Genomic DNA, 15,876 nt, shown 5'->3' with positions numbered 1-15,876 from the left:
TCACCTGAGATCTTTTTATCAGTAACTACAATCTACATTTGTTAAAAACTGTTAATTTTGTACTAACGGAATCAGCCAGGAGAGACTTGCTAGCTTCGCCCACAGTGCGGATGGCATTGTCTACATCCCTCTGGCCAGGAAGGCAATTCACACATCTGTTCAAGGCCTGGGAAACCGCCTTAGCCACCTTCACACAGAAACACATGCACATGATGATTGTCATTATTATATGAAAGACATATAAACATTCAGAAATAAACTACTGTAGCTACCAAACAAAAGCATTTGTAATCTCTCGGTCTGGCTCTAACCTGGGCCAATCTCTGCTGACTCTCTGCAGCTCCTGGTTTAGCAATGGCCCTCTTGGTCTCTTCAATAAGGTTGGATGACTTGTCCATGACATCCCCAGCACAGTCCAGTATGGCACTACGTGCTGCTGAGTCATCTGTGGTAGCAGCGACTCCTCTGGCAGCCGAAGCTAGTGACTTTAGAGCCTGAGCCACATCTCTGGCTGCCATACCTGGATCCAACAGGACAGAGGAGAGAAACTTTGGTGCGTAGAAAGACATAATACAAAATTTACAGTCTGGGAATGCCTAAGGTCTAATTTGTTTAAATTAATAAAAAAGATATTTTGAAATGTAGTATAATGCAAAATTCTTGAGTCACTCGTCATTTCTTTTGCATCACTCATCTTTAGTCCAGACATTCTACTTGACCATTTTCAAGATTGTCTTGTTGTTTTTTTGTTGAACCACTTCAGTCTAAACAGGGACCTAACGCAAGGATTGAATGAGTGAAACAAAACTGGTTCCTATTTCTTCTGTTGATTCCATGAGAAATGTTACAAATTGTCCATCTTGTCCTGTCTCAGAGCAACGCTGAAAAACTAGTTAATGCATTTATTACTTCTAGGCTGGACTACTGTAATTCATTATTATCAGGATGTCCTAAAAACTCCATGAAAAGCCTTCCGTTAATCAAAAAATGCTGCCATGAGAGTACTGACAGGGACTAGAAAGAGAGAGCATATTTCTCTTATATTGGATTCCCTTCATTGGCTCCCTGTTAAATCCAGAATTGAATTCAAATTCCTGCTCCTCACATTATTCAAGTCTTGAATAATCAGGCCCCATCTGATCTTAATATCCTTATAGCACTTCGCTCTCGCTCTGCAGGCCTACTTGTTGTTCCTAGAGTATTTAAAAGTAGAATGGGAGGGAGAGCCTTCAGTTTTCAGGCCCCTCTTCTGTGGAACCAGCTTCCAGTTTGTATTCAGGAGACAGACACTATCTCTACTTTTAAGATTAGGTTTAAAACTTTCCTTTTTGCTAAAGCATATAGTTAGGGCTGGATCAGGTGAGCCTGAATCCTCCTTTAGTTATGCTGCAACAGGTGTAGGCTGCTGGGAGATTCCCATGATGCATTGACTATTTCTTCTTCAGTCACCTTTCTCAATCACTATGTGTTAATAGACATCTCTGCATTGAATCATACTTGTTATTAATCACTGGCTCTCTTCCACAGCATGTCTTTTATCCTGTCTTCCTTCTCTCACCCAAACCAGTTGCAGCAGATGGCCGCCCCTCCCTGAGCCTGGGTCTGTTGGAGGTTTCTTCCTTTTAAAGGGGAGTTTTTCCTTCCCACTGTCGCCAAAGTGCTTGCTCATAGCATGTATTATTGTAGGGTCTGCCTTACAATATAAAGTGGCTTGAGGTGACTGCTGTTGTGATTTGGTTTCCCAGAAGAGTTGAAGCTGTTATAGCGGCAAAGCATGGGATGACACCATACTAAAGCCTATGCCCTAAGAATGGTATATCACTCAACACCAAATCACAACAAAAGATGCCACATGTGCTTTATACTGTAAGGCAGCGGTCCCCAACCTTTTTTGCGCCACGGACCGGTTTATGCCCGACAATATTTTCACGGACCGGCCTTTAAGGTGTCGCGGATAAATACAACAAAATAAAACCAGTACCGGTACCGAAAAAAAGAAGATTTATTCATAACACACGTGAAAAGACCCAGGGAAACCAAGTTAACGATAAAAACGATAACAAAATAACGCTGAAAACCGATAAAAACCCTGAAAACCATACATTTCACACCTGATCCTCAACTCTCACGGCCCGGTACCAAACGACTCACGGACCGGTACCGGTCCGGGGCCCGGGGGTTGGGGACCGCTGCTGTAAGGTAAAGGCCCTACTATAAAAATTTGACTGGGATCAGAAACAACCCCATTTTTAAAGTGACAGACTCGTATTGCCGTTTCATCCTGTCACATCTCATTGCAAGTAAAGCTTTATTGTACTATTTTTCCTCTTGAACAAAAAATATACTTAATAGCTGACATTCTGGTTATGTTAAACTCACCAGTGTAGTTCTCATTTCCCTGGGTGGCTTCACTCAGCAGCTGGGCTATGGCTGAGCTCACAGCCTTGGTGCTGTTACCCAGATCCTGGGAGCATTTCTCAAGCTGAACAACACAGCAGAAGACATGGAAAGAAACATTATCAACCATTCCTACCTTTTGAAAATAACTCACCAATTATTATTATTAAAAAAATGTTATGTTTATGCTTCGTTCATGGTGTTGTCCAGTGAACCAAAACTATTTCAGTGTTCCTTACCGTCTCTCCTGGTAGTGGTTTAAGTTTGCCTTCTTCTGCTGATGCCTTGGCCTCTTGAATCTCCTTTTCCAAATCTCTCACCGTTGATAGAGCATTGTCTATTTCCAGTGGTCCACAAGCTTCCTGAGCCTAAGATACACAAAAATATCTGTGATTAGTTAAATAAAACATAGTTATATCTTGCATGAATTAGATATCAGTCAAAAAAAATCAGAAAAAAGTTCTACACCATAATTGCTTCACTTGATTCATTGACCAAAAAAATAGGCCATCTGTTAGAAATCTGGAAATTCATGTATTTCTTAATCTAAAACAGTAAAAAGAAATCTGGAGAATTAGATCATTCCTGTATGATATCATTTCACAAAAGTTCAAACATGCATGAGTGTTTCTTAGGTCTTTCACTCACTTTGCTGACTCCAGCTAGCACAGTACAATGAACGCTGAAATCTTTCTCAGAATCAAACTGATGAATATATATAATTAGTACTACCTTTTGTGAGGCAGTGCGGAGCTCTGCCAAGGCACTGGCCAGGTTTTTAGCACACTGGCTGAGCTGCATAGCTGAAGCCTGGTCACTGATGGTGGGAACAGCAGCTTTGGAGGCTGTAACCATCTTAGCACCGGGCTGGTAGAGGGAAGAGAGACATGTTGCATTGGTTTTGATTTAAAGCAATTCATTCTAAAAAAGAAAGGGACTATAAAGTGTTTGCTTTTCCTAAAACTTTTGCTAGAAGTGCGTTTACATCTCCTCATTCTTATCTCTAGTTAATAATGGTGTAAATAAACATACAATCAATAAAAAAAACTCAATGAAAATATAGACAGTGCCAAGCCATATTGTTTTCAGGTTTCTGACTATTCTTTTTCATCTCCCCCTAACCTACTGAGACCCAGCCTATTCATTTATGTCCTCTATAATGGAAATTAGTTTTTGGTCTATATCTTTTGACTTATTTGAGCTACCCTACTAAGTTACTACTAAATGTGTTCAATAGACAACATCTTGACTTTCCAATGATATCTCATGTGTTTGGGTGGTCTCCTTTAGTTCCAAAGAGGCAAGAAATCACAAAAAAGGTTAAACTGAAAGATGCAACCAGGTTACATGCATGGCATAAGTTATCAGTGATTTAGCTACCTAAAAAAGACACATTGGTGACACAGAAAATTCCCAGGTTGCAGTAAAATCATCAGAAAAGATTTCTAACCCAGTGACAGACAACAGTGTTACTCTGTCTGTGTTTTAAGATTTGTTGCTCAAAACAATGAGGCCACAATCTGTTTGTGGCTGTTTATTATGACTGTAACACAGTTACATAGCTATACTCTTCTGTTGTTTTGTTAGTCTGCTGTCACTCAGTGAAGTTGGTGGTGTGACAGTCACCTGCAGGAAGTTCTGGCTGGCACTAATGAGAGCCAGCTGTGCACTTGGGCTGTCAGGCTGAGACTGGCTGCCTCTGACTCCCTGAACCAGCTGAGGGATCTGCTCTGCGACAGCCTGGAGACACACACACACACAATACAGTTTTTAAAAATATCTTAACACAACAAGCATAACTTTGCTAAGGTGGACAGTCGCATTCAGATCCTTCAGTTTGAAGGGTTTAGAAACCTCTGTACACTCCAGTCTGTCCCTCCTTTAAAAGGTTCTAGTCATCATACCTGGTGTGGATCGTCTGATTCTCACAGATTTGAAAGATAATAGATAAAGGCATGTACTTACTATTAGTGGGAATACTCTGGGTTTTTTTTTTTACATTGTTTTAATTATGAGAAAATGTAATTTTTATTTATCATTTCTTTGAGTATATCAAGTTTATTAATAGGAGTGTGGCAGAGGTGTGGCTCAGCTGCAGGGGAGGAGTGGGAGAGTGAGCTCAAGTGATACTCCTCAAAGTGATACAGTGTGTCGGGTCAATCACTACAAGACGATATTAGGTTGTCCATATATCTTTTTTAAAAAAAGACCCAAAACCTCCATGAAATTTACTGTTTGTACCACTGATTGTTGATTCTACATAGCAAGCTTAGTTCCATATATGTTTATATAAACCAAAGCAAGTACTGAGTTTTTACCTTGCAGCCCACAACAAGCTGCTGCTGGGCAGCCTGGTTCTTGTTGGTTGAGGCTGCATGTTGTGCAGCAGCAATGGTCTGAGTGGCTGCTGCTGCTGCTTGTTTGGCTGCGTTCTGCCAGAAAAAAGGAACACGACAAGTCAAAAAAAACAGCAAAGAGCACAAGACTAGCAATAATCAGGGAAATGACTCAGACAGAACTAATAATAAGATGCAAATGTTAAACTTTTAAAGTTAAAACAGGAAGTTACTGAAGCCAGTATTATAATTAAGCATCATGTCAGACAGGCCACAAAGTTAAACTTAGTTATATTCCCAAAAGAGACGCTGTACTAAAGTGTTTAAGAAATATTCAGAGTTCCACCGATCGTGGTTGGGTGTGAAATAGCTGCATCAGCATCAGACATCATTTTAAAAGCATTTTTGTGGTAAATCAATTCAATGCTATTTATATGGTGCCAAATCAAAGTAACAGTTGTCTCAAGGTGCATTATATTGCAAGGTAAAGACCCTCCAATAATACAGAGAAAACCCCAACAATCAGATGACGGTGACAGTAGGAAGGAAAATTTCCCTTTTAACAGGAAGAAAACTCCAGCGCAACCAAGTTCAGGGAGAGGCAGCTATCTTCCAAACCGGTTGGGGGTGTTACCTCCAGTTTGTTGACTAGGCGTTTCTTGATAGCATTCTGCGCCGCAGCGTTGGTGGCCATGCGGAGACCTTCAGCCGCCTCTCGTAATTTCTGCTGCTGTTCCTCACTGTCGGGATTTGCTGCTGCACCCTGGGATAAAATATTCACATTATATATTAAACCAACAAATCAACAAAATGATAACACAGTCTTATCCACAGAGTTTAAAAAAAAGAAAAAGACAAAGGCAGACCTTAGCGGCCTCCACCATCTTGGCTGTGGCATCAGCCAGCAGCTTGGCAGCAGAAAGAAGCTTGCGTGAGTTCTCTAGGTCAGACTCTCCTTCTGCATCCATCTTGATAGCATTGACCAGATCAGAGGTGGCTTGAGCAAGGATACGAGCCTGACGGACCATCTCACCTAGTGTAGCAAAAAAGAAAGATGGAGAAAAATGTGATGATTAAAAAAACAATAAAGAAAATTTCGTCCTTCCAACAGTTGTGTGAGAAGAATATAAATTGATCTTTAGAAGGCAGAAAGCTAAAGAAGAAATATTATTTTAATATTCTGAGCAAGCATAGTATAAAAACTCTTTCTAAATAATCAACTCCTTAACCATGTCCCACAAAACAGAAGGTTCTAAGAATGTAGAAAAGGTAACGTAATATAATTAGCATGAAAAGTGGAGGTTAAACTAAACGATAACAGACAAGAAGAATATTATATTTCAAAAAACTTAAATGATTTAGGATTTTTAAGACTGATGCTTTTTTTCACAAAACATAAATGGATCTCCCTAACATTAGTTATGTGTAGCTGTTTATGAGTGCTTACTAACATAATCCCATAAAGCAGTTCGAAAATAATCCTATTTTATTTTCACAAATAAATGTGGATCAGTTGTTTGCTGTGCTTCAAATATTTGTTCCTAGGAAAGAAGTTATAGACTGCCATCTGGTGGACAAACTATATAGCAAACACAAATTATTCAAGTGTGTTTTTCCCAAGGATGCCTCCCGGGTGAAGTTCTGGCCATGTCCCACCGGAAGGAGGCATGCTGGGGAGATTATCATCATCATCATCATCATTTATTTATTTATATAGCACCTGGTAGACCAAAGTGCTGTACAATACTAATATGCACATAGTAATAGATTATATCTCTTGGCTGGCCTTGGTGTTCCCTCAGACAAAGCTCTCTGCTTAGGCTGCTGTCCTGGAGACCCAGCCCCAGAAAAATTCATGGATGGATTTATCTTCAGTTATGAATCCAGATAGTGGTGTATCGCAAATAGCTAATATCACCTGTCCCACTGGTCCCACTGATTTCTCAATGGGAGTCTGGTTAAAAACAGAAAAGTCTGGAAGCAAGCTGCTGATTATAGACAACATCAAGAGGCACAAGCTCAAGGTTTTGAGGCATCAACAGTCACAAACATGAACCAAAGATTACTGAAAAATTACAGATAGTTAGAGGAGCAGCTGATGCGAGACAGGCCAAGAATCTCACAGAAGTAGATGTCCTTGTCATAAGCCTCCAAACAGAAACATACATAGAAGTACGCAAGGATCACAGTATATGTAAAACTTTTGTAAAACCTTCTTTTCCTTTTTTGTTATTTTCAAGCTGTAAAACTTATAATAATAAGGTAATAATGCATTTTCAAGATCATCTCAGATTTTAATCACTTAGCTTACCATTACGAAATTACTTTTACATGATTTTACATACTGTTTTCTAGCACTAGCCTCTTAAAAAGAAGTCTGAGAATATTTTTTTAACTAGACTAATGTAGATATGATCAGGTAACATGCTGGTGGAGCGGTTAGTGTCACCTGACAGAAAGAAGAACTCCGGCTGGGCCTCACTGTGAGTTTAAATGTGCCCACTGAATCACTATGGGTTTCCTGTGAGTACTTCAGCTTCTCCCACAGTCCAAGGAGATGCATTTTAGGTTAACTGGTGATTCAAAAACTGCCATGCACATAAGGTGGAGGATGAGTTTGAAGTGTATAATATGAAGCACTGTATGAATGCATGGTGAAAATGTTACTTGTAGTCTAAAGCGCTTTCAGTGGTCAGAAAACTGCTATATTACATTGCCAGTACATTACATCTTAAAAAATAAATAAAAAGATTTTGAACAGTGACAAGTGAAAAAAATGCTGACTTTTCTAATATATAGATATTATATATGGAATATCCTGTGTGTCAGCTTTTCTTCAACTATGCTACTCCATATTTGGGGTAAACCAGTGGTGCTCCTGGAAACCAAGATTCTTCACAACACATTTTAGAGAATGTAATTTTATGGGTATAAAAAAAGCCTATAAAGATTTCAAATTACAAAAGGATCCAAAGCCATCCTGTGGAAACAGTTTTAGCTTCCTTCACTTACCAGCATCTCCCATAGAGCTAAAGATGTTCTCAGTGACATCCAAAATGCGGTCAGTGGCTTCTCCATGACGTCCAATGGGATGGCCTCCACTGGCATATTGTTTGATGTGTTGAAGGAGCTCATTAAGAGCCTGTGTGACACCTGTGGCAGCCATGCCCACCTGTTTCAGGAGACCATCATCATTGGTCGCTCCCTGTGATGCCTCAACACAGCCCTCTACTGACTTAGCCACCAGCTTGCCCGCCTCAATTAGCTGCTCCTGGCACACTGGAGAGCTGATTGTTGGAGCCACCACCTTGAAGAGGGATAGGATTATTGGTGGGACAGAAAAGTAGAAAGACCTTAGGCTTGGCTCAAATGCAAAAAGAACATTTCAGTTTCAGTCAACAGTTGTCCCTATCAGACGGTGAACACTGTATTAAAGTCGAGTTCTCACTCTTGTGCAAGCCACTAGCTGAGATGTGGACAAAGCGCATTGAGTTGCTGCTGCGATGACCCGGTTCTGCTGGGCTGAGTCTTCTGTCTTCTGGGCCACATTCTTTGCTTTGAGCACCAGAGCTGCTGCAGCATTAGCCACAGCTTTAGCCAATTGCATCAGCATGTCCTGCCAAAAGCAAACAGCAGTTAGCATACCTTATCATTGGTGAAAATAAAGTCTTGTCAATTGAATGTGAATAGTATCTAATGTGTGATACTTTGTCTTGCATATACAATAGTAGTTCCTATGGCTACACAGCAAAATCAAAGAACTACCAAAACAGCAAAACACTACAATAATAAATGTTATGATGAGCACACCTGGAACTGTTGATCAGTGTCTGCCTCGCCTATGTGAGAAAGCAGCTCTCCGCTGGCTTGGCCCACATTTCCAGCAGCCTGCAGCAGATTCTGACGAGGCTGGAACCAAAAGATATTACTGATCTCACACAAGAAAGAGTAGAAAAACACAATGTATCTCTGTCTTCCTTTTAGTTTGGCTGTGTACCTCTGTGTTTGCAGGTTGGGCAGTCTTTAGCATTTCAGAGACAGCACAGGCCAGGTTCTTGGCAGCACCAAGCAGATGCTGTCCATTTCCTCCTTCATCCTCCATAAGTGCTGCCAGAAGTTTAACACCCTTTGACATCTCTGTTAGGTTGGAGGAGATTGTAGTAACAGCACAGCCTACTGCTGTGTAATCTGTCTCTGCTGGATCACCTAAAGACAGAGAAGGGCAGAGATTTGTGCTTTATCTCCTACAGGACGCTTGTTATATTTGCATAAGAAACAAATTCAGAAAGTACTCAGAAAACAGATCAGATATCAATGGAAAAAATAACACTGGATATCTGCTGGGATGAAAGGATGCTACATCATTTGAAGTAAATGAAAATTATCCTACTACAGGGGAATTCAAAGAAACCCAAAAAATCTAAGTAAAAAAAACAATGCAGCCGGGTAATTTGTATGGCCTCCATGTGCTTGTATGCATGGCTGACAACGTTGGGTCATAGTCCTAGTAAGACTATGAATGGTGTCATCGGGGAATCTCCTCCCAGATCTAGACCAGGACATCACTGAGCTCCTGGACAGTCTGAGGTGAAACCTTACGACGTCGGATAGATAAAAAGAAACATAATGTCCCAAAAAATGTTCTGACAGGTTTAGGTCTGGCAAATGTGGGGGCCATCCTCCAGGAACTGCCTGCATGCCAATGCACCTGCTGGTGCATTGGCAATAGGGTCTGACAAGGGGTCAGAGAATTTAATCCTGATTCTTAATGGCAGTCATGGTGCTGCTGCCCATGTTACAGAAAGCATAACTTTCGTAACAGCTTCTTGAGACTCTTTCACATCTTCCACATGCTCAGGGTGAGGCACAGAACCCCAGTGGTCCACCTGCCAGTTCTGGTATTCTATGGAAAATGGTAATCAGGTCCTCAATGCTGGGCAGTGAACACAGGGCCTATCCAAATGCAAAACTAGTGAATGCTTTGCATAGCAAAGTAGGGAACATGTTAGCATTAAAACTCAAAAACTGCAAAGTGAGCAGTGAAATTTATACTAAGAGAGCTGATGCTGAAGGACAACCAGTCTTCCAAATTCGTATTATCATTACTGCAAATGAACCTGACCAACAGGAAACTTAATGTTTAATAGTTGTATTTTCGGTTTGATAAGAAATTATGAATAAAATGCCTCAATGTATTTTAAGAGTCACATTGTCAGTGCAGATAATACACATTGTATGAGGAAAGAACAGTTAAGAGAACAGTTCTCTTAATCTTTGAATTCAGGTGTTTTCCAGTTGTATAAAACAAAGCATGTAGCCACGCAGTCTTCCTTCACAAGCATTTGTGAAAACTGTAAAGACCTTGCTGTAATAGGTAGTGTAATAGAATGACACCATTGCAACAAATGGTAAATGGACTGGTTCTTATATAGTGCTTTTATCCTTACTTTAGAACTCAAAACACTTTATACAGCATGTCTCATTCACCCATTCACACACACATTCTTACAAGGACTCTTTTCTACATCTGTGCTTTTTAGCTAGCATTCAGACACACATTCACTCTCTAACTGCATTGGGAGCAACTCGAGGTTCAACATCTTGACCACTCCAGCTAAAGTGAGATGGAGGCTGGAGCAAACAGGATTCAAACCACCAAACTTCCAATTAGTAGACAATTGATTCTTCCTTCCTAGCTATTTAATGACCAGTTGTAAGTGGTGTTATTGCAAAGAGGAAACATTTAGCAACCAAGTCACAGACTCAATGTTGAGGTGCATAGTGCATTAAAGTCAACAATGCTGCGTTTACTCAATAACTTCCAGAGTTCTGTGATTAATATCAGCAGACAAAACGTGCACCGGGAGCATACATACAGTTTCCGTAGAGTTTTTTTTGTTGTTGAAAAAAGCATGATTACAAGAACAGAGAGATGCTCCACTATTCCTACCCGCAGTGAGGTTGACCATGGAGGCTGTGCCTGCTGTAATGGCATCCACCTGTGAATGGATTTCATGTTTGGACTCATCCATCTTGTTTTTGCGCCAAGCTTGAGATGCCTTAAAAGAAAACAAAAAAACAATCCATTTAGAATGGAGTCTTCACTATACATCATCAATACAATCAGCACTTAAATCAGTCCAAGCAAATGAAGTGAAATCTCACTGCATCTGTTCCTAATGGAGGCAGAGTATCAAAATCATCCAGTGAAGCTTGGGCAGCCTGGACAGCATGCATACTGGAGTTAATGGTTCCAGTCAGGGCTTGCTGTGCTGAAGTCTGTTGATAAAAAAGTGAATGTATTAAATTAAAAGAAATTGTGAATATAATTCTGTGTTTGAAACAACAAAATAACAGAAATTGCTCCTATAACTAAAAACATAATGAATGCATTTTTTAAAACTGTACTTGGCTGTTTGGATTTCTGTAAAACAAATTCACAAATATGCAATTCCTAATTTTTATAAAAGCGTCACTTCAGTGCTACAGATCAACATTGGCTGCTCAGTAAGGATTCTGGCATTTGCACGTTCACGTGGGTTTATGAGGATGTTAGCCTGCTATATTTAAGTTTTAAGGAAAGAGAAAATAAAGCCTACTGTTACAGTTTAATTTCCAATTTCTGTTTCATGTCTTATCATTCTGTCATACCAGTGGAGGCATATGTCCTCTGTGCATCTGTCCACTGGTTATGTGCTGCTTAGCTTGAGGCATGGAGCCCATCTGGAAGCTCTCTGGTCCACCAGCTCCTGAGCGCATGATGGCTGGCAGGGCCACTGAGCCTGTCTCCACTTTGCCGACCCTGTTGAACTGTTGCTGCAACACCGTGGACCTGGAGTGGCATGAGAAAGAACCTAGTTCTGAAAGCCCTGAGGTGCAGGTCAATGATCCGGTTTGTAATAATGTAGTTGTCTCTTCAGCTGCAACTCTTGAACGCTAAGCTGAAGAGAGGAGCTACACTGTCAAAAAATAACTACCTGGTGGCGACTTAGGAAAGCTGAATACTCCATGGATGGATGGAGTATTGATGGAATACCATTCAGTGAAACTTGTACGTGTCAAGTACAGAAAACTATTCAGTGGTAACACTCATACACTTACTTTTTGGGTGACACAGAGTCTTCTAGCATGGTTGACTCTTCATCTCCCTCCAAGCCAAAGTGGTCTTTGCTCTTTTTCTGTCAAGAGAAAGAAATGTGGTGACACACTGGATTATATCAAATTCAGTTTTAAAGGATTTATATTTTCTTTTGTTTCAAAATAAAGAAAAGATTAAAAACATGAGTTTCAGTACAGACAGCTGCCTAGTAAGATGTTTTTCTATCACTTTTATGCAACTTTGAACAGTTGGTCAGGAAGCACTGCTCTTCTTGACACTACCATAGTGTCTAGCAAAATGAGTAGGCATTAACAGTGTGACTGGAAAAGCCAATGATGACATGAAAAACGACACTGTGATCAAAAGTACACCAGACTCACTGACGAGCACACTGAGTCCACAGTCCTGTGTGAAAGTGCCATGAGTGGTAATCCAGTTGTCAAGCAAAAGGCACATATTTTAAAGAACTAAATAATACATTTTAACAGAGCACAGAGAAGATAAACAGTGTTGTGCTGCAGTAAGAGCAGCCACTTTCAAGCTTGGGCTTGTAAAACACCTGAAAAGACACAGGACTTCGTGTTTCATATCTTCTTTGTGAAATGTCAGCACAGAACTTGAGATCACCTTATGGTATGATGATAAATACACACCAGCACATATGTAACATATGTAGTATGTAAAGAAATTCTATTGCGTTGAATACTTACAGAGTGACATGGAAAGAGTGACATGTCAAAAGAAATCTCACTAGACAAAATGGTGTTGTAGTATTTTTTGACATTTTTTTAGGAAATAAATTCTTCATCCCCCATCAAAGCATCCATGTTGTCAATGAAATGTATAATGCTGCTGACCTTTTTAAGGATGATGTCGATGTAACCAGCAATAAGCTGAGCTATCTGCTCTCCCTCAGTGGTCTGCACAGAATAGTAACCGTCCTGGTAATCTCCAAAGTCCTAAAGGCAGAGCAAACAACCAGAAGTTAAAATACCTTACAGATTATACTGGAAAATGAATAGCTTCTTGAATAGGTGAACTATTCCATTAGGTTAGGTGAAGAACAGAGGATGTAGTGAGAAATTACCAAAGAATCAATTGAAGGCTCAACTGAACGTATGCAATCTGAACAAAGGTGAAATTTTTCTGCAAATGATTTGTATACAAATTTAAAATAAAACTTTTAATACCACTGATGGAACATGTTCTAGAAGCGCTTTTGCTTGAGAGCCTTCCATAATTTGAATTACTTTCCCCTGGAAGTAATTATGCAACGTACTGCATTACTTTTAAGAGGATTGTTCTGTTTACTAAGTACTTTTTTCGAGTAATGAGCCCAACACTGATTACAGCAAAGTGGGGATATACCTCTGACATGCACAAACATTTGACCACACAGCATGCAAATCATTTTCATGAATGTAATATGTCTTTGATATCCTACTTAGCGATGGTGGTGACTCTTAACGCACCCATGAGAAAAGAGAAGTGATATCAGTAATTGTCATCCATCTCTAGGTCTCACTAAAGTATTTTGCTAGAAAAATGCATGGAACGAATATTTGGAAATTGACGTTTTAGGAGAGGATTAGAAATCAGCAAGTGGTCCATCGAGGTTTAAATACATAGGGATTAATATGACTCGTTCTCTATCTGGCCTTAAATCAACTAATTTGACTCCCCTTATATCAAGGATTACATCTGATATTCAAAGATAGGGTAATCTCCCCCTTTCTTTAACCCTCTCAGGCTCAAATTAAACTTTTTGTTGCTAATGCACAACCAAGTCCTGCAGTGGTACTTCTGAGTAAAAAAAATCATAAAATATGTATGTGGGGTAATCAGGTTGTTAGTTTTTAACTGTTGCAAATCAGCAACGCCTGCCTTGAGAGGGTTAATCGGTAAGATTAGTGTTGTTAAAATGTTTTAGAGTTTGTTTTTGTTTAGTTGTTTTTTTTATATATATAAATATATTTACTTAGGAAAATGAAGAAAGGTTAATTGTATTTTGGTAAGTGCAAGTACTGTGTTGTTTTATTTTTTCAATAAAAATATTTGCAAAAAATAAAAATAAAAATCAGCAAGTGAAGCAATTCAAACACCGTGAATGCATGCTTCATATTAACTCACTATGACTGAGTGCACAGAGGCAATAGAACTGTTTTGGGAAGAAGTCAGATGCAATGTTACACAGTGACAAAAACCCAAACAATCTTATGGTGTTGCACTGGCCTGGTGGAAATAGTAAAATGAGAAAAAAGGCAGTTTGATAATGTGTTAAAAGTCATTTCAGGTGTTCAAATCAGAAAAAGAGAGCAAGAGAGCGAGGGAGGGAGAGAGAGAGAGAGAGAGAGAGAGAGAGAGAGAGAGAGAGAGCTCTGGTTAAGATATTTCTGAACCAGGCTCAACAATGCTCTTATCTTGTCTCTACTTAAGAACTCACCAGGGTGAAGCTCTTTGGTGAGGCAGCCCAACGTTTAATGTTGGTCAGGTTCCACTCCTGGATCACCTCCTTGGTCTTCTCATCAACCCTCATCACGCATTCTTTGGTTATACCCAGAAGTCGAGGCACCAATTTGTTCTTACCCTTCATTTTCTCCTGCATGAAGGGAAATGAAATGACTGTGAAGTAAACATAAATTAAACTGGGCAAATACTAATGACTCAATCCATGAAGATCCACAATCAACAAATTAACTCAGCCATCATCCAGCTAGCACTGCAGAATGAGAGAAAGCATATAAAGTATTTAAACATTTTCAGATGAATCTTGCCCTATTTGTGAATTTTTCTTCTCTGACTCTTATTCATACCCTCCTCTTCCCCTAGCCCTTTTTCAGAAATGTAGTAGCAAACTGGCTAGTTTGGAGAACAGTTTCCACTAATGCAACATGCTGGACTGGTTGGTAGAAATTGCAAGTTTCTATCTTTGTGCTGATCGTATTATTGTAAATAATATTATTTAATTATGTAAATGAATATTATTTGTAAAGTGAGTCTCAAGTCTCAAATCAAAAGCAACCTCCACTTTGGTAATCCATTGTTCTTCTCACCTTGACCAGAAAGAATGACACACCATACGTTTTCAGGGACCTGGCCAGCTTCACATAGTTGACTTTAGCCTCAATCTCTGTCATGTTTTGACAGTTTTTGTGTGCCTGCAGAAACACAGTCAGAGGATTAGAAGAACTCACTGTGGTATTATGTACCAGCCTCCAAGTATAAGTCATCTTGATAAAATTTGTGTTTGACCTGATCTTTATACATCAAAAATATTAAACAGAACAGCACAGTCAGAACTGACATTTAGTTCAAAACTGCCACAGAATCCACTTCTTACCTGGAAGATCTTCTTCTCCCCTTTGTTCTTGATGTATTCTTTGGGAAGGAACTCTTTTAAACTGAAGAGGAAAAAGGTCAAATCAAAAAAAAATTTAACAGGCAGCTCATTACAGTTTGAAGACAAAACAACAATACAACCAAAATACCAGTGCTTACTCTAAAAAGCCAGACTTGTGTTTGGACTCGTTGTGATCCCCAAATTGAATCTGACACTGATAGCCTGCAAACTCACAGGCCTTATCAAAGGAGACTGGATGAGATCCATTCAGGATGTCATCGCGAGCCTGTCCCAACACACACACACACACACACACACACACACACACACACACACACACACACACACACACACACACACACACACACACACACACACACAAAATCATTATAGTTTTTTAGAGCAAAAATTTACAGTGTAAAACAGCATATAACATTTGAGCCACTCTTCATTTTCTTCACTAGGAAAATTTAAAATAGGTGCAATAATTTATTGAGCCAGTTCAAAAATATATTTAAAATGATATATAAGAAAAGAGTCGGTTCCATCAGTTCTTGTGTAACTTGGTATGCTTTAGCCTTTCCTCCCAATTTCCCTTCCTATAGAACGGCCTCTTGACAGCCAGCTGAGCCACAGAAACCATTTCTGGTGAGGCTTCCAAGAACATGGATCAACTGAAGGGCATCTCTCAGGTCCTGTGTCAG

General features: G+C 39.7%; 1 protein-coding gene across 2 annotated transcripts in view; it reads right to left on the bottom strand.

Annotated features, from left to right (window-relative positions):
- The window catches only part of tln1 (talin 1), a 56,918-nt gene that overhangs the window by 21,017 nt on the left and 20,025 nt on the right, over nucleotides 1–15,876 (bottom strand). For both annotated transcript variants that reach the window (XM_004564660.4, XM_004564661.6), the window contains exons 8-29: nucleotides 15,331–15,458; nucleotides 15,173–15,233; nucleotides 14,886–14,990; nucleotides 14,276–14,431; nucleotides 12,690–12,791; nucleotides 11,835–11,911; nucleotides 11,385–11,565; nucleotides 10,899–11,012; nucleotides 10,684–10,792; nucleotides 8,731–8,939; nucleotides 8,544–8,642; nucleotides 8,182–8,349; nucleotides 7,746–8,040; nucleotides 5,600–5,766; nucleotides 5,368–5,496; nucleotides 4,716–4,829; nucleotides 4,024–4,137; nucleotides 3,130–3,264; nucleotides 2,637–2,765; nucleotides 2,380–2,482; nucleotides 312–520; nucleotides 68–187 (exon numbers count right to left, since the gene is read on the bottom strand). In XM_004564660.4, coding sequence (XP_004564717.1) covers nucleotides 68–187; nucleotides 312–520; nucleotides 2,380–2,482; nucleotides 2,637–2,765; nucleotides 3,130–3,264; nucleotides 4,024–4,137; nucleotides 4,716–4,829; nucleotides 5,368–5,496; nucleotides 5,600–5,766; nucleotides 7,746–8,040; nucleotides 8,182–8,349; nucleotides 8,544–8,642; nucleotides 8,731–8,939; nucleotides 10,684–10,792; nucleotides 10,899–11,012; nucleotides 11,385–11,565; nucleotides 11,835–11,911; nucleotides 12,690–12,791; nucleotides 14,276–14,431; nucleotides 14,886–14,990; nucleotides 15,173–15,233; nucleotides 15,331–15,458 — 3,024 coding nt within the window. The remainder of the gene's footprint in view (nucleotides 1–67; nucleotides 188–311; nucleotides 521–2,379; nucleotides 2,483–2,636; nucleotides 2,766–3,129; nucleotides 3,265–4,023; nucleotides 4,138–4,715; nucleotides 4,830–5,367; nucleotides 5,497–5,599; nucleotides 5,767–7,745; nucleotides 8,041–8,181; nucleotides 8,350–8,543; nucleotides 8,643–8,730; nucleotides 8,940–10,683; nucleotides 10,793–10,898; nucleotides 11,013–11,384; nucleotides 11,566–11,834; nucleotides 11,912–12,689; nucleotides 12,792–14,275; nucleotides 14,432–14,885; nucleotides 14,991–15,172; nucleotides 15,234–15,330; nucleotides 15,459–15,876) is intronic.

This window comes from Maylandia zebra, linkage group LG7 (genome assembly GCF_041146795.1).
Source record: "Maylandia zebra isolate NMK-2024a linkage group LG7, Mzebra_GT3a, whole genome shotgun sequence".
NCBI lineage: Eukaryota > Metazoa > Chordata > Actinopteri > Cichliformes > Cichlidae > Maylandia > Maylandia zebra.
Note: the sequence above shows the minus strand (reverse complement) of the source record. Positions and strands in the feature narration are given on the sequence as shown.